The sequence below is a fragment of the Mesoplodon mirus genome (genome assembly GCF_964341445.2).
Source record: "Mesoplodon mirus genome assembly, chromosome: 16".
Taxonomy (NCBI): domain Eukaryota; kingdom Metazoa; phylum Chordata; class Mammalia; order Artiodactyla; family Ziphiidae; genus Mesoplodon; species Mesoplodon mirus.
The window spans coordinates 66322859-66341540 of record NC_138992.1 but is presented as its reverse complement, the minus strand read 5'-3'; the positions used below and the strand labels follow the sequence as shown (position 1 = coordinate 66341540).

The 18682-nt window shown below is 40.4% G+C and overlaps 1 protein-coding gene and 1 long non-coding RNA gene across 3 annotated transcripts in view; one reads left to right on the top strand and one right to left on the bottom strand.

The window, feature by feature from the left end:
- Nucleotides 1-18682, top strand: part of LOC309792238 — a 43468-nt gene that overhangs the window by 4095 nt on the left and 20691 nt on the right. The gene's annotated exons all lie outside the window — the stretch shown is intronic.
- Nucleotides 11289-17654, bottom strand: TCF24 (transcription factor 24; the record flags this gene model as incomplete). Its single annotated transcript, XM_082601155.1, has 2 exons — nt 11289-11402; nt 17265-17654. The coding sequence occupies 2 exons, from the start codon at nt 17652-17654 to the stop codon at nt 11289-11291; spliced, it is 504 nt and encodes a 167-aa protein (XP_082457281.1).

Here is an 18682-nt window from a genome sequence, read left to right as displayed (position 1 = left end):
GACTGCCAGGGAAGTCCCTATCAAAAGAAACTTTTAAAAAACTAGCTATTTTTTGATAGTATAACTTGGATTATCTTAGAAAGTTTACATTTCTTAGATAGACATACATGTGGATTCAGGGCATATAGGATATTATTTCCTTATAAGCTGTCAGAATCTATAGTCTGCACTTACACATGTAAATCTCATTAGTAAATTAATACATTTGGCCTTCAGTCTTTTTCATATTAGTGAATGACTTGGAGAACCTCCTGGTTCCCCTAGATGTTTGCAGCAAAAAATGAGGTTGGAACTGGAAGGAAGTTGGCTATAATAACCATATGCTTGTGCTTTCCCTTGCTCAATGGTGAGCATGTCAAAATAGAGTTAAGCAAGAGAAATGTAAATGACCCTAGTCATAAATGCATGACTTTCATATATATGATCCTTCTACCTCAGGCAAGATTATTTTTAAACATAATATTGACATTAAGATAATCATAGCATTTATACCTCTCGTCAAGGTTAAAGTTCTAAATCTGTGAAAAATACATTAAGTTGTCAGAATATAGGGCACTGATCTGAATGAAAGTTGATTCTTAAACACTTGAAGTACATGAACTTTACCGAGATAATTTCGGTGAAAATTACCTAAATTACTTATGATTTCTGCCCGGATCTAAAATAATGAGTGGCTTTAATTGTCAATGTGAGACCCTAGGGTTTTCCTTTTCTGTTTAAAAATTTAACTTTTATGTTACAAGTAAGCCTTGCAAACAACTACTTAAATCCTATGACAAATTCTGAATGTAATGGAATGTTATTAAAATTATTCAAGCTGACCAAAGGGACCTGAGGGGAAGTCTGCTAGGGAACTTCAGTGAGTTTTCTTCTTTGATGAAAAGGCACATGTGGGAAGAAACAGCTCTTCTTCCCCTAGATATGATCATCATCGATCAACGGGGAAAGAATTCCTGGCGTCGCTGCAGCCCTCTTGTTAAATGAGGGGAGCTTCTGTTGATGGCAAAGTGGGAAGGAAAGGAACCAAGCAACTTAAAGACATCGAATAGTCACCAAGTTAAGCAGCCAGGGAGCCACTCCAGCTCCTTGTTATGTGAAATAATACACTTTTATTACTGTTCAAAAAAAATTATTTAAGAATGATTACATAGAGGGTTGAGAATGTGGAAGTAATTGAAAAATTCAAACTAAGGTTAAAGTATGATGTTATTTTACCTCAGTGATGATCTAATACAAATTATGTCCTGAAATTAACACCCCGTTAAACTTAAATACAGAGTAGATTCTGAATGTTTTTTCTACGACGTCTCCTTGTATTTATGCATGAATTTCTCTATGTCCGGTGGTATTTTGGTAAACAGGATCTCCAAAAAAAACAACAACAAACAAACAAAACCCCAAACCCCCTAAAACAAAACCCTGATTTGTAGCATTTGCAGATATCCACACTATTAATACATCTTGGCAATTTCAAGCTTCTAACAACTGGTTCACAAGACACCTGAATGCTTGAATAATTAACAGTTAGCTTTCCCAGCACACCATTGTCCCTAGAAGCTGAATTGCTGGGTTGAAGGATACAAGCATCTTCATACATAATATAGTCACTTGCTTTCCAAGTAATTGTTCTACTTCCTTGTCAAAACTTGCTCTTTTCAGAATTTAACATTTTTGTCAATATGATAAATATCAAATGATATTTACTGTTATTTTAATTTGCATTTGCTATAAGGTTGAAAAGATAACTTTATGAATGTTTTGCTTTTCTCTTAAATTTTTTTCACGTTTTTAATCATTTGGGTTTTCTCTTCTGTAAATCATAGCCTTCAGAGCTTTGCCCGATTTTTTATTGAAGTATCTATAATTTAAAAAATTGATTTATGGGATTTCTTTCTATATTCTGGATACTAATCTTTTGTCAGTTAACAGCTACATGCATTGCAAATAACTTTTCTCAGTCTGTTTTATTTTTTAGTTATAGTTATGGTGTTTTATGTTGTTTGGAACTCTGTACTCTTCTCTCTGCTTAGGAATAGCTCCTTGGTACCCAATACCTCTGCATTTCTATGCAAGCTTTCTGGCTACCCTTAAATCCAGATCCTTTAATGTACCTTTCAAGGTCCTCCTTAATTTGAAAACTGGGAATAATATAACTTATTCCTAGGATTGTTGTGAGGATTAAATGAGATAATATATGTGAAGTATCCATCCCTCTTCCCCAGGCACTTTCTTTCAAAGCAGCATGTTCTTCTCACCTGGTTTTTCCTATGCTCTTCTTGTCCCTCTTTGCCTTCTCAGGAAGCCTTCCTTGATTTCTTAAGACTGTGTCGGGTACCCTTATTGCCGTCCCGTAGCCATTGCCAGCCTTCTTCCCTGATAATGGAACCCTGATTTTGTTTGTGTTACGTGCCCAGTCCTTGGGCTCAGCCTATTGTTTCAATCTGTTTGCCTGCTTCCCCTGCCTCCTGTGGTAGATGCTGACAACTGGCTCACTCAGTACTTATTCCAGCCTCCTTTTATCTGCGTTTCTGTACGTCAGAGGATGAAAAGCTAAGTATTATATAGTATTCCAAAACTCTTTTGCAGCTTGGATTATGGATGTGAATTAGGTCCTGCCAATCAAATGCATCTGTGCAAAACCTGAATTCTAACTTGAGTTATGAGAGGAGAAAAGCAGGCTGCGAGGCATCCGTTGTGCTGGCATTTATGCAGCAAAGGCTGCGTGTTTCTGGAGTCAGTCACTGCAGGGACAGCTTCCACTGGGCTGGCAGAGTCCAGGTCATGGCAGAAAATTAACTGCTTTGGCAGCCCAGTTGCATGGAATGACTTAGGAAATTGTTCCTGTAAATCCAGCCCGAGTTTGTTTCATCCCAATGATTCTGTAAGTCACTAATACCTTGTAAGACACCCCTTTCCTTTTAAACTAGCTAGAGCAGATACCACCACGAAACCCAGACTGATATTCCTTCCTTATAACTGAGGGTGACCTTGTGACCCACTTCTGGCAAAGGAGAAGTAAGTAGCAGCCTTAGCCCCTGATATCTTTACGAAGCCATCTTACCAGCCCTGGACTGCCTACTTGTGGATTTTTTTTACATAAGAGAATAAAGTCCTAATTTATTTAAGCCAGTATGGTTCGGTCTTTCTTGTTAGCAGCTGAATGCAATTCCTAACTGATATAGTAAGCAATGAACAATGCCTGCCATAGTATTAAGAAAATATTTGTGGACCAACTGATGATTGATGAACAAAAGCACTGAAGCATGAAGTAGCTCTGTGTGTGTGTGTGTGTGTGTGTGTTTACTACAACTTAAAGTATAAAATAGGCAGTGGTGGAGAACAGTGGGCAGTGATATAGGTAGGGGTTTCATAAGCCAAGTTAAGGGTTTAAACCTGCTCTTACATGATGGGGAACCATTGAATGGTTTTGCACAAGTAAATACATTACATCCTCAGGTTTGCATTTTTGATAGGTTACTTGGGTGCAGCCAATACAGAAGGCAGGGAAAACTTCTAAGTTTACAGAGTGTGGGTGAAAGGTGATGAATACCTGCAATAATTATTCTCACAGACTTTTGTAAATGTACGTATATTATTAGTGAAATTCTTCAATGTGGAATTGCTAAGTCAGAAGGTGTACGCATAAAATATTGAGAGATACTGCAAACTTGTATTTAAAAAGCTTGTATACTCCAACAGTGCTATAGTCCTCATTTCCCCAGCCTCATCAAAAACGGGTATTTTACCTTTGTGTCATTCTTTTATTTCACATTTCTCCATTTAATATTAAAGGGAAAAAAAGGCAGGAGGATTAAAAATTACAAAGATTAAGTTTCATTAAAAACATACATGCTGAAGCATTATGGTTAACTCTAGTATGCCAGAAAAATAAGTCATCATCACTTACCCATTTCCTCCCCGGTTTTATTGAGATATAATTGGCATATAACACTGTATAAGTTTAAGGGGTGCAACATAATGATTTGATGTATATCAAGATGATTCCTACAAGTTTAGTTAACATCCATCACCTCACATAGTTATATATTGTTTCTTGCGATGAGAACTTTTAAGATCTACTCTCTTAGCAACTTTCAAAAACACAATACAGTCTTGTTAACTATATTTACCATGCTCTCTATTACATCCCCAGGACTTATTTATAACTGGACAGTTTGTATCATTCTGCTAGGTGAAATATGTTATTTCATTGCTTTTTAAATTTATATATCTTATCATGGGTGAGTTGTGTGTCTTTTCATAAAGATATTAGCTGTTTGATTTCTTTTTTTTTTTTTTTTTTGCGGTACGCGGGCCTCTCACTGTTGTGGCCTCTCCCGTTCTCCGGACTCGCAGGCTCAGCGGCCATGGCTCACGGGCCCAGCCGCTCCACAGCATGTGGGATCTTCCCGGACAGGGACACGAACCCGTGTCCCCTGCATCGGCAGGCGGACTCTCAACCACTGCGCCACCAGGGAAGCCAGATTTCTTTTTATGAACCGCTTACTCATATCATTTGTGGAATTTTCTACTGAGTTGCTGGTCTTTTTAAATTCTGAGAGCTGCTTTTATATAAAGGAAATTACTACTGTGACTGTCATCTGTTGTGACTTTTTTCTCTAGGTTTTTAAATTTTGTTTGTTTGTTTTTGTCTTTTCACCTTGTTTATGGTTTTTTCTTTTGTTTTATGAATTTATTTTATTATAGTCAAAATTACCCAGCTTTTCCTTTATGGCTTCTTGTGTTTTTGTGTCACATTTCACCTTGCCATCTTTAACCTTCTTCTAACATCTACCCAGCCAGAGAAGACAAACCTGTCTTGCTTTGAGCTGCTGACATGTATTTTCTTAGCTATCATTTCACATCAACTTTGTGAGCCTAGGGGAAGAAAGAGATAAGGCGAGGGAAGTTTATTGAGGGCAAACACTAAGCCTAGTGCTTATCACAGTGAGCGACTGGTCTTGGCCTGAAGTCAGGTCTCTTTTCCAAGGCAGTCTCTCCTGTATGTCCCAGAACATCACACTTGTAGCCTGATGGGACACGGGTGGAACAGGCCTCCTCTTTCTGAAAGGAGGATATGGAAGTAGCTTCCTGCTTCCCACCTTTCTTCCCTCCCTTGACTCTCCTGTCTCTGCCATTGCACCCCACTTTTTTTCACTTGTTTATTGCCCACATTTCAAGAGGACTCTGGTCTGGGGGCTTACAGTCAGCAAGAGGTGCAGATGTGCTACACACAGAGTAGAGACAGTCTTGCATGGGCCTTTAAAAATTATATAACTTAATTTTAAAAATTTGACCCACATGATATACCCATCTATGTAAAGGATTAAGATGCCTTATAATAGCACACATTTAAAGTTTTTTAATTGAGTGATTTCAGAACTTATTTGAAAATAAGGTTTAAAATCAGTTCTTATTTAGACCTCACATTGTTTTAAATGGCCCCCAGTTTTCAATGGCCATAAAAACAGAGACAAGTGATTTAAGTCCATCCCCAGACCTCCCCATGGACATAGTTCTTGGTCCTGAGAGGGCAGGAATGCGTGTTTCTTCAGTAACATTCATGTGCACAGGAAATGACTATTGACATAATCTTTAAGCCTAATAGTTAAGATTATTCTTCAGTTTATAATTTAAAAGCTTCTGACAGCTAAATGCTATGGTATAATTTATAATGAAAGAGTTTGAGTGATTGAGGTATATTTCACTGAGCTGGTTTCTCATATGAGTTGAAACTAAGACTTGTGTAAACATAGGAAGGGAAGCCTTTCCCGGGTTTATGTAGTCGGGCAAGAATATTTAATGTCCCTCATTCCCAACTGTGCTGCACGACCATCTGTGCTGTACTCAAAGTTTATAGGAAGCAAATCTATAGGATTTAAGGGGCATTTATTTTTTTCAGTAAAACAGTCATGTATAAGACCACAAGCTACCAGTATGTCACAAAATAAAAGTACATATTAATGTTCTTTGAGATATACAATTTTATACTGTTCCCCTAGTGCTCCTTTCAAACATTTGGAATCTTAGCTTTTGTATATTTTTGGTGACAATAACAAGAAAAACAAAACTAAAGAATCAAAAGTGTGTACCATGGGGCTTCCCTGGTGGCGCAGTGGTTGAGAGTCCGCCTGCTGATGCAGGGGACACGGGTTCGTGCCCTGGTCTGGGAAGATCCCACATGCCGCGGAGCGGCTGGGCCCGTGAGCCATGGCCGCTGAGCCTGCGTGTCCGGAGCCTGTGCTCCGCAACGGGAGAGGCCACAACAGTGAGAAGCCCGCGTACCGCAAAAAAAAAAAAAAAAAAAAAAAAAAAGTGTGTACCATGGAGAAAGACAGCAATGGTACACCGTTAGTGGTAAGTCATCTGGGAAACCGTAGATATCACATCATGCATCAATGGTTTAAAACAAAAAGAGTTTGTCATCAGATTAAGACAGAACTGCCCGTTCTGGAAGAGTTGAAGTTCATAGGTTTTCAAATAAATTACATGATTGATAGAATGTGCAATAAGCTGTACAGAGTTGGGAAAGAGCATTTAGATTAAACCCCTCTCTCAAAATAAGGTATCTAATACATGAATTTAGATCAGAAGCAATCTGTTTGACTTATCATTTCTTCTCCCTGCCAGCTAAGAATACAATTTTATATAAAGCCAGGAAGCAATTTGTCTTAAAAGATGCCAAATACAATTCATGTGTTGATTTCTAAGGGAATTATGTTGGCCACGGTGGAGATGTTTTGTCTGTATTGGATTATTTCCTCAGAATGGCACTATTGACACACCGAGGACTAAAGAAGAAGATTAAATACTGCTGGAAAATATATATAGAATTAACTCTATACCTCTCCCCATCCCCCCTAAACGAACAAACAAACCAAACCAAAAAAGAGATCTTACTAGCGCTTGAATAATTTCTCTTTGATAATAACTGGTTAGTTGCTTTTGTGAATATAAAATGAGGTCTTTTGAAAGAAGGATAAATTACTGAATAATTTAGCCTAAAAAGCAATTTCAACTAAAATACTGTGTATTTCAGCGAGGACAATCAGCATTTATTTATTTATTTATTTATTTCGTACAGCTTCTTCTAAGTTTAAATAAAATCTCCATGAATAGATAAGAAAATTACTGTTTAGGATATCTGTAACTCTGCAGATTGAAGTAGTTGGGTCAAAAAACCCTTATCAAAATGTAAAACCAGTATTTTTTTTATCACCAAGTAACGTGTGAAACAGATATCCTCACCTTTGCTCTATCCCAAACACCCACCTCCACTGTGGGACTTTTACTTTCCACTTCATTTCTTTTTGTTATTAAGTTGTTGTGGGTTTTTTTTGGTTTTTTTTTTTGTGGTACGCGGGCCTCTCACTGTTGTGGCCTCTCCCGTTGTGGAGCACAGGCTCCGGACGCGCAGGCTCAGCGGCCGTGGCTCACGGGCCCAGCCGCTCCGCAGCATGCGGGATTCTCCCGGACCGGGGCACGAACCCGTGTCCCCTGCATCAGCAGGCGAACTCTCAACCACTGCGCCACCAGGGAAGCCCAAGTTTGTTTTTTTTTGTTTGTTTTTTTTTTGCGGTACGCGGGCCTCTCACTGTTGTGGCCTCTCCCATTGCAGAGCACAGGCTCCGGACGCGCAGGCTCAGCGGCCATGGCTCACGGGCCCAGCCGCTCCGTGGCATGTGGGATCTTCCCAGACTGGGGCACGAACCCATGTCCCCTGCATCAGCAGGCGGACTCTCAACCACTGCGCCACCAGGGAAGCCCCCAAGTTTGTTTTTTAAAAGAGATACGTATATACTTTTTTTTTCCATTTTTACTTATTTGTTTATTTCACATCTTTATTGGAGTATAAATGCTTCACAATGTTGTGTTAGTTTCTGCTGTATAACAAAGTGAATCAGCCATACGTATACATATACCCCCATATCCCCTGCCTCTTGCGTCTCCCTCCCACCCTCCCTATCCCACCCCTCTAGGTGGTCACAAAGCACCCAGCTGATCTCCCTGTGCTATGCAGCAGCTTCCCACTAGCCATCCATTTTACATTTGGTGGTGTGTACATGTCCATGCCACTCTCTCACTTCATCCCAGCTTCCCCGTCCCCTCCATCCATACCCTCAAGTTCGGTCTCTACGTCTGCGTCTCTGTTCCTGCCCTGCCGCTAGGTTCATCAGTACTGTTTCTTAAAATCCCATATATATGCATTAGCATACAGTATTTGTTTTTCTCTTTCTGACTTACTTCACTCTGTATGACAGATTCTAGGTCCATCCACCTCACTACAAATGACTCAATTTTGTTCCTTTTTATGGCTAATATTCCACTGTGTATATGTGCCACATCTTCTTTATCCATTCATCTGTTGATGGACATTTAGGTCGCTTCCATGTCCTGGCTATTGTAAATAGAGCTGCAATGAACATTGTGGTACATGTCTCTTTTTGAATTATGGTTTTCTCAGGGTATGTGCCCAGTAGTGGGATTGCTGGGTCATATGGTAGTTCTATTTTTGAGCTTTTTAATGTAGCTTTACTGATATATAACTGACATACAATAAACTGCACTACAAGTATTTTTACAACCAGGAAAAGAAACAATATTTTAAAGTCTGTTGGAACTAGTTCTGCTTCTAAAAAGGTATTTCCTTATCCCCCCAAATTATCACTATAGAGGAATTGTAAATGTTTTTTTTTTGTGACTATTACTGAGAGAGGTGAATGAACTGACAGAAATTTAAGTGAGAACTTCCCTTGCAGATTATGGGATAATACAGTGATCCAAATATAGCCCCCTCCCCGCCCTGTTTTATATACTCCACTAAGGACAGCATGGTGAAGAAGCTAATACCAAGTAGGTATCTATCTTCTAAAGATTTTCAAGTGTACCTTCATTATTTGTTAAATGACCATAGAGACAGATATAAATCTAGCAGACAAAATTACTTTTCAAATTAGTGCTTTATTTTATCTCATCCTTTATCTTGACCATGCACCATTAATTAAAACAGCATGCTCCTTGGAAACTTTGGGTGAAAATATGCAATTTCACCTCAGATTTCCCAACCTACCAAAAGCTGTTAGCATATTTAGCAATTTAATAAAATGTTATGAACCTATGACAGAAATATAGTTCTTTGGCATTAAAACATTTGTAACTGGACAAGAAGAAATAAAAAATAATACTGTTTAAGACAATGACTAATGATTTAACAGGAGGATTTAGAAAAGTCTGATAATTCAACAATAGTCATAATTTTTCCCCAGTTAAATGCTTTAACAACTATAACCAAATAGATTATTAGCAATAAAACCATTTTTTTCTGAAATTCTTGCTATCACATTTAGTGTTTACAGTTCAGTTCCAGGTAACTTTAAAGAAGTTCTGATTTCATACCTTAAGATAAAAGGTTATTCTTAGCACTTTTTATTCCAATAATTTATGATAGTGAATGGCTGAATCCATCTCATTTTACTTTTTATTCCTTTCAATGGTATATGAGTGGGTAAATATACTCACAAATATTTAAATATACAAACATTTTTGCTACCTATTAATATGTAGACAGCTTTCATTGTATGGCTTTTCTTTTAAAGACATGCTTTGGTCACATTACAAGGAGTATATTCACATTAAAATAATAAAAATTACAAACTAACTATAAGACATGAGTCAAAACATGATCATCCTCGAATCAACTGAATGATAGTTTTTGCCTTCAAACAGTCTTTTACTTCATTTCACTGCCAAAAGCTGGAGTTAAGTGGAGGAGAAAATGAAATGGTGGTTCAGCTGCTATCTTAATTCAACCAAGTCCATTCATACACATTTCTATTTAATAATCTTGGATGAAACCCAGCAACTTTAAAACTGTGGGTTATCGAGAAATGAATGAACTTTACACCTGGACAGTGGACTAGTAAAGAGGAGGAAAACAAGAAAGGGAGATAAAAGGGAATCTCAATCAGCAAAGACATGACAAAAGAGACTGATGATTTTTTTTTTCCAGGTGTCTCTGTTGCACCCTGTTGTTCTGAGAGTCAGCGTGTTCCCTGACAAATGTCTCTGCTTCATAGCTAGGACCCCCAGGCTCCTGGCGAAACTGAAAGCACTGGTTCAGTCAGGCAGAACAGCTGCTCCCTGGGCACTTCATGTGCAGGGCAGTGGGAGAGGCCCATAGCAGAGGGTTTTCCTTGCTTGTAGGTCCACATCAGGGCATCCTGTATCACAGGATGGTCACTCTGTGTCCTCAGACCCCCTCAAGGTGCAGATCAGCGCCAGAATTCCAAAATCAGACAGGATTTCTCCCATTTCATAAGGGCCAAGTAGGTAGACTGTGAACAGCAACTGACAAGGGGAGAAGGGACCTGGCCAAAGCTGTGACTGTGAAGGTCACGGGGGTTCGCTGGAGGCCCCTGACAGGTCTGAATGTGCCACTTTCTCTACAGGGCTACAGCTGCACCTGTGTACCTAGTCCAGGACCTGAAAGAGAGTAGGGTGGATGTGGAGTGACCAGGGGGGAGGGTGACAAACCCTGCTGCCCAGTGACACCCGTCTGCTGTTCACACAGGGCTGCAGGGTTTCCCAATGCCTTCCACAATTTGGAAACATAATAAGATATTTAATAATACTCTAGGAAGGTGGCCAAGCCCTGTCCTAGGAAGCAAACCATTTCTAATACTCCAAACAAGTTTTCTAAGAGGGAAAAATAGTTATAGAAGTTGCTGCACTGTCATGTTACTTCAACAGTCTTTTCACACATATTCAGCTAAAACTGAATAACTGATCTCAGACCTTCCAAGTGGAACGGCTTCTTAGACCAATATTAAGCACAGACTGGTTTTCACAAAAATGAAATACTGGTGTTTTACAAACCCAGCTTTTATTTTTTTTAAACCAGGAAGATTGTATACAGAGATATTAGCTTTTCAGTTTGTAACAGATATACTACAGAAAATGTGTGTATTCTTTGGATATATACACAATTCTTTGCTTTCCTATGTCTCTTTCTTTTTTTCCATTAGTTTCTCCGGCACTATATAGTAGTGACTCTCTCACACTGAATAGATAAGCTGTGTGGTTTACATTATTATTATTACATAATTTACCAGACTGATTATTTCATTCCACATTTATTTAGATTAGATAAATCTGAACATCCAACTATGGATTCACATGTAAACTTTCAGAAATGATGTTTGTTAGGTCTGATGTAATAAATATAGAATTATTTCATATCATTTAAAAACAATGACATCACTTTCTACCAGCCCCCCTCAGGGGAGAGCCTAAGGCTGTGAGTCTGTTGGAATATTGTCATGATTTATTTTTTCTCCAGAGACAGAATGCTTCAGAAACTGACCAGTAGCACCAATGTACAATCTTGATCGCATGGGCCATTTCTGAAAAAGAATATTTAAACAAGAATCCAAAAGTTAGTATCTGTGACAGATATAGTGTGTAATAGTAATATTAAAAATTCCAAATACCTCAATGCAAATGCAATATCATGTAGCTAGTAACAATGGTAATTATGAAGTCTAAGTGATGACACGAAAAAATGTTAATAATAAAAGTAAATAATGCTAATAATAAAATTATTAGTGCTAATAATAAAAGTAAAAACATACCCAGACTTTGATTATAATTATATGAAATAATACGTGTGCATGTGGACCAGAACTGCAAAAAATCATGGAGAATGAATATATTTAAATGTAGGAAAATATACCCACAATGTTTTAATGTTAAACTAAACCTAAAACAAAATTAAGCCTAAAACAAGATCCCTGGCTTTAAAAATATTTTAAAAAGTTATATGTAGGACTTCCCTGGTGGTGCAGTGGTTAAGAATCCACCTGCCAATGCAGGGGACATGGGTTCATCCCTGGCCCAGGAAGATCCAACATGCCACGGAGCAACTAAGCCCATGCGCCACTACTGAGTCTGCGCTCTAGAGCCCACAAGCCACAGCTACTGAGCCCGTGTGCCACAACTACTGAAGCTTGCGCGCCTAGAGCCCGTGCTCCGCAACAAGAGAAGCCACCACAATGAGAAGGCCGCGCACCGCAACGAAGGGTAGCCCCCGAGTGCCACAACTAGAGAAAACCTGCGCGCAGCAACAAAGACCCAACGCAGCCAAAAATAAATAAAAATTTTTAAAAATACTAAAAAAAAAAGTTATCTGTGTTAAGTATTATGCATCTACATTGTCAAAAGACTACAATGAAAAGTGACTAATTCGACTATCTAAACATTTTACCTAGCTAAAAGCAATATCTTGAAGTTGCACATATTAGAAGGTTTAGTGTTATACAGCTAGAACATCCAGGTTAAATGTCTGCTTGTACTGGCATCACACAGCTCTAACCTTTCAGTAATCATCGCATTTGTATTCTGATTGTGTCTTTTCTAAATTTACCTTTAAAATGGACAGCCTCTCAAACAATACAATTAATTTCCAAACAGGCATGATGATGAAAAAATATACTACATAGGTAGTACTTTCAGGATGGACTTTTTTTTTAAGAGGGGAGGGTCATATAATTTTAGTTCTAAGGTCCTTGGAATACTAATCAGAGAAATAGTGCTTTTTTTTTTTTTAATACAAAGGTAAGTCCTTAGACTAAAAGAGTACAACTCTTAAAGGTCAGCAGTGGGGTCCCACACTCTCCAGAGAGTAAATGCTGCTGTGAGCAGCAGGCTATTTTCACCAGCAAACATTCATGGGCAGACTGCTGGTTACACAGCACCATGAAATGTTCTTAAATGCCTCGCAAATGATCCACGGTGCTCAAACAGAGGTACAATTATTAACAATCCAAAGTCCGTAAGAGCTTTGGGTTTTCAACACAAGTTGCATATTAGAATCACACGGGAGCTTTAAAAAATACTGATGGCCAAGTCACACTCCAGGCCACTTAAATCAGAATGGACCTCTTTGGAGAAGTATAAGGTAGAGTCAGTTCTTATCTGGAATAATATAAGCCTTCCTTATACTTCCGAATACAGTTACTGTCACCTAAACTGGGATTCCAGATGTAAAATGTAGCCACAGGAATAATAAGTAGGCATGTGATTTTTATTTCTCCAGATGGGATAAGTGAATTTAAGAGTCCTAAATTCAGCTTATTCTGCTGGGAATCTATACTTTAACACAGATTAAATATAACATCTGTGTTACTTGGAATTTAAATGGTCCATTCTTATATAATCTTCCTATAAACAAACTTGTATTTTATGTTCGATACAGTAATAAGACTGACACTGTGTTACTTATTTTTGCAAATCCATTTCAGGTTTTGTTTTTTTTAAACCATAGATGTGAATTCTTGTACTTTCTGGGTATATCATGTTGATCCTATTCTTGGGATCCCTGCTACCAGTTGGTAACATTAAGTGTTTTAGAAACTAGCCTGGGATTTTTTGATATGTTTGGATTTGGCATTGTTAGATCAGATTTAAGGCCTGCATTATACTGAAAAATCCAGTGTCATGGTATTATGGATTGAATGTTTGTGTTCCCCCAAATTCATTTGTTGACGCTCTAACGCCCAACGTGATGATATTTGGGGAGGTAATTTTGGTTAGATGAGGTCATGAGGGTGGGTCCCTCATGATAGGGTTAGTGGCCTTTTAAGAAGGGGGAGAACTCCCCTTCTTTGAGAGAGTTAAGTCGGCCAGCTGCAAGACAGGAAGAGAGCTCTCACTAGGAAGTGAACTGGCCAGCACCTTGATCTTGGACTTTCCAGCCTCCAGAACTGTGAGAAAACAAATTTCTGTTTTTTAATCCACCTAGTCTATGGTACTTTGTTATTGCAGCCTGAGCCGACTAATATTCACATGTAGCAAATAGTGTAGGGCATAGGTCATCAATTTCAAGTGCAGAATTTTAGGCATATTATAAACCAGTGCTTTTCAATCTTTTACGCTCCTGCCACATTTTCATGAGCATAAAAATCTCATGCTCAAACCTCAAATGTAATGTGAGAATTCTACATTTGAAAATATAGATAATAATAATTTGAGAATGTGACTTAAACACATCTAAGTATAAATAAAATAAAAATACTACTGAATGCTCCCTGTTAGTTCTCTGTGTTTCCTGGGTTCCACTGTATTGAGAATCACTCTAAGTCATGCAACCAAGAGTGGAGACAAGTGAAAGCATCTGTTCTTTACAGCCTTGCTAGTATGTAAGTAATTTATGAAGCAAACCTAAAAGTGTATATGTGGATTTTTGCCTGATTTTTCATGGACTTAATAAAACTTCCCTTTTTAATAACTTTGTGTCCCTGGATTTTCAGAAAGTCTTCAAATGATTTTATTCAAATGAATTTAATGCAGACACATAAATAGTTTTAAGAGTCAGGAATAAAAATATAAATACAATATCGGTTAGGTTGCATGTCAGCCTCATGCCAAAAAAGCCAGCTGACTGATTTACATTTCACTTCTCAATGGTCTGTTTTAGCATTGTGTAGATTAACACAATCCTGACCTCTACTTTACCTAATAAGTCATACTTAAAATTATGTAGTTTCATTAGCTTAGAACAATCTAGCAAACTCATACAATTAACCAGAACTGAACCTGAAACGGAAGACTAAAAATATATTCCTGGTTATTGGAGTTAAATGACTCCAAAATAACAAAACTTTGTATTTATTTTTTGAAATTATTGTTTATCTGTATTATCAACAATGATTCTCCAGGGGTAATGCAATTAATAAAGCCATCTGTGCTTTTCTTTCAATGTAAGTATCTGAAATATACCCCTGTTCCCTTGGAGAAGCACTGCCCTTTCAGACTCTGGTGCTGATCAGAACTGCTCACATCCCAAAGGGATAAAAACTGCTGTTTTAGGCTATGCCCTGGGATTCCAGTCTCTTAAACCTTCCAGTTTCATTTGAGGTAAAGTCATAATGTAAATTCCCAACAATGCTAACAGTGCTAAATCCCCAATACTGATGATAAGAACTGATGATTCAAAATCATGGCCTTGAAATACTTGTTAATGGATCTTTGATCAAAGTAAAGACCCCCTTACGTTGTGAGGCAGAAAAAGTCATTTTGGAACACTCTTTAACTAAGTAAACCAAAAAGTACAAATAATCAGAATATCTTTATTTCTGTGGCCTTAGGTTAATCAACGATAGACTTAATATTTAAGCATTTTGGTAGTCTCTGTAAAATAATGTGTTACAGGCAGTTTCAATTCTGTACGTAAAATCTCTTTCCTCTGCATCTCCACTGCATAGGGTTATAGCCTCTCTTATGGCACATACTACATTCTCTCTTATAATACTGTTATTTATATTTCTGTCTTTGTCTCTATTATATGCTCATTTAGGGCAGGGATCGAGTCTTACCCTTAATTGCATTCACTCTCCTAACAGTGCTTTGCACAAAGCAGGCACTCAGTAAATGATTTTAAAATAGACTAGTCACTTGTTCAACCATCATCAATTTCACTTTTAAGAGGTAACCTTTGGCTTTCTTTCATTATCCCTAGATTGTCTTTTAAAATAAAAATAATTGATTCAGAGGACAAATGAGATTTAATTTTTCTTTAAAGAGTTATATGACTACAAAAACATTTGGTATGGGAGTCAGGGAAAAAAAACTCTTGTTAAGCTTATTGTTACATGAAAATTATGGTTTTAACATTACTCATTCAAAAAAGCACTGCAAGAAACTAAGGCAAAAAACAACTGGATTTCTCATCTGATTTCTCTCTCCCACAAAGAGGCATTTAACAGATGTCTTTTGTATTAAAGCCTACTTAATGTTAAAATAAACTTCCTTAGAGTATAATGTCAAGTCAAAAGAAATCTAATATTAATGATATATTTGAATAGCAATCTAATGTACCTAATATCAATCTAATATTAACAGATTAGTAGCATCTAATATCAATAGTAATACAAAACCCCTTAATTAATAATGAATAACTTTCCAGCTGAGGTTATACAACACATGCATGGAATGGAATAGTCTATCATAATTATGAATAAATGATATTTCAAATTTTTATACTTAATATTTGAACTAGTTTGAGTCTATCATCATGTTGATTAAATGTGCAAAGTAAATTTTATTAAACCTTACCACAGAATTTTAAGTTCAGTTAATATTAGAGGATGTACTTTACCCTCAATTCGATAATGATTATTCAATAATTTATTGAACATTGATATACTTAAGGCAAAGTCCTAATTTTGTGTGTGTGTGTGTGTGTGTGTGTGTGTGTGTGTGAGAGAGAGAGAGAGAGAGAGAGAGAGAGAGAGAGAGAGGGAGAAAATGCTTCAGAATGGTGGAATCAAAAATTTGAATATTTAGTTTTAGAAAACATAGGGAAGGTGATCCATTTTGAACAGAATGCCTGATCAATGTAAGATTTGAAAACAATCAAATCTAGGAGAAAAGGATGATGAGAGTCTAAATACTGTAATATAGGTAATGAATCATAATCATATATACCGTATTAAACAAAAACCCTGACCACTCTACCTATATGTAATGAAAAACATACAAGAGGGGGTCTCTTGGATAATTTTGTACATTATGTTACTTGAATATTTAATCAGAACACAACATATATGCCAACTTATTATGAAAATCACATAAACTCATTATAGTTTTTCTAACATTCTTGGTGGTTGTCTAGTCCATGATCGTTAACCTTCATTAAAACGGACTGAACATTCACTGTGTGGGGACGCAGAATGGTCTCCTTTTGTTTTTACCAGCTTTACAAAAAATTTCCAACATTAGTTTCCTAGGATTAGTTAGGGGCAGATACTTCCTTCACCCCGTTTAATTCCTGAAACTTTTCAAATATTTGATAAACACCACAATGGTAACAATGATGTAAATTTAAAACCCTCAAAGGCTCATAAATGTAACTCGGACACTAAAAATTATCAGGACGTGCAACCAAGCACCCCGCCAGGCACCCGCAAGAAACTTCTCATCTAGGAAAGGAATCCTGTAGGTTGCATCCTATAAGGGGCGTGAGACTCCCCTACCCAAGCCAGCCCGGGTTTAAGCCCTCTACCTGCAAACCGTCAAGGAGTAGCCTTGTGCAGTGGGGACCTCGCTATGGGTGCCTTCGCGGGCCAAGGTCGCTCTCCTGATCTGTTCCCCGCCTCACCCTGAAGGAGGGGTGAGAGCTGGGCGGTATCTGCCCAGGCGGGGGCAGACCCCGCGGTCAAGGTGCCATGCTCCCGGCCCCGGCTCCCCAGTGCGCCCTGCCCGCCTACCTTGACAGGGTGTAGGTAACCATCCCCGCGCAGGGCGCCCAGTCCGGGATCCGCTGGTGCGTCGGCGTCGTCCTGCAGGCTGCGAGTGAGGTGCGCGATGTAGGTGGTGGCCAGTAGCAGCACGTCCAGCTTGGACAGCTTGGTGTCCGGCGGCACCGACGGCAGCGTGCGCTGCAGCTCCAGGAAGGCGTGCCGCAGAGTCTGCACGCGGCTGCGCTCCCGCGCCGCGTTCGCAGCCGCCGGCCTCCCGCCCCCCGAGCGCGCGCCGCTGCCTGCGCCCGCCGGCCCCGGTCCGGTCCGTCCCTGGCTCGAGTCTCGGGTGGCGGCTACCGGTGGCGCGGGCTCGTTGCTGGCGATCAGGTGGCTGCCTGCGGGGCCGCCGCTGTCCATAGCGGCTTCCGGCGCCGCGCGCCCTGCCAAAGACGGAAGGCGCGGTGAGGCTGGGGCGCCGGTCGAGTTTAACCCGGGGAGGCGCAGCCCTCCCGCTCCCCCTGCGCGCCGGCCCCGGCCGTCCGACATGGCTTCAGGCGATCTCAGAGTTGAGCACCTTTTGACTGGGGCGCTTTTGCCTCCCGGCGTCTGGGGAGAGTGGTGGGGCCCGAGTGTTCCTGGGCTGCTTGGAAGGCTGAGGAGGGGCGCGGTGCCGGCTCTACTTTCCGCCGACAAATTAATCGGAAGGGCTACGCTACCGGGGAAAAAGATTTCGGAAGCACAGCTCCGGTTCGGAACTTGTTCGCGCTTCTGGAACGCTGTCCCGCCTGTCCAGCAGTAAAGATGAAGCTGGTCAATTCGTGGAGCGCGGCGGGAAGCCCTGCCTCGCCAGGGCCAGCCGTGCCCACGCCGGCCGCCCTCGCACCATTAGCTCCCGAGGCCCGGGGAACCTCAGGGGCGACGGCAGGAGCTCAGGGCAGTTTCTGCCGGAGAAGCGGGGGACCGGTGGCCTCTCCCGGCACTAAGGCACCCGCTACCCCTCCAAGCCCGGGAGCAGCGCGGCGGGGGTCGGACCGGGGCCCTCACCTTTCCTGGAGCGGCCGTACGAGGTTCGGCTCCGCTGCGAGGGCAGGCGAGGAGCGTCGAGCTGGGTCTGCGTGGCCAGGACCGCGCCGGTCACTCCATCCTCGTCCAGCCGAAGGCTACGGCCGCTTCCAGCCTGGGCCGGACGCGCCTTTTATGCGGGCTCCTGCGAGGCGAGGCGTGCGTGCTGGCCAAGCTCGGCGTGGGATGACCGCAGAAGGACCCGCTGACGTCCGCAGGCACCTGAGGTGCCGTGCAGGGGACTCGGTCCTCTCCGAGCAGCCCGTCCGCCTCGGGAGAGTCATTAATGCACCCGTCCGGCGGGGCGGGGCCGGGCCAGAGGGGGCGGGCCGTCTTCTTGGCCCCGCCCCTCCGCGTCCAGGTTCTCCCCGGGGCGGGACTCG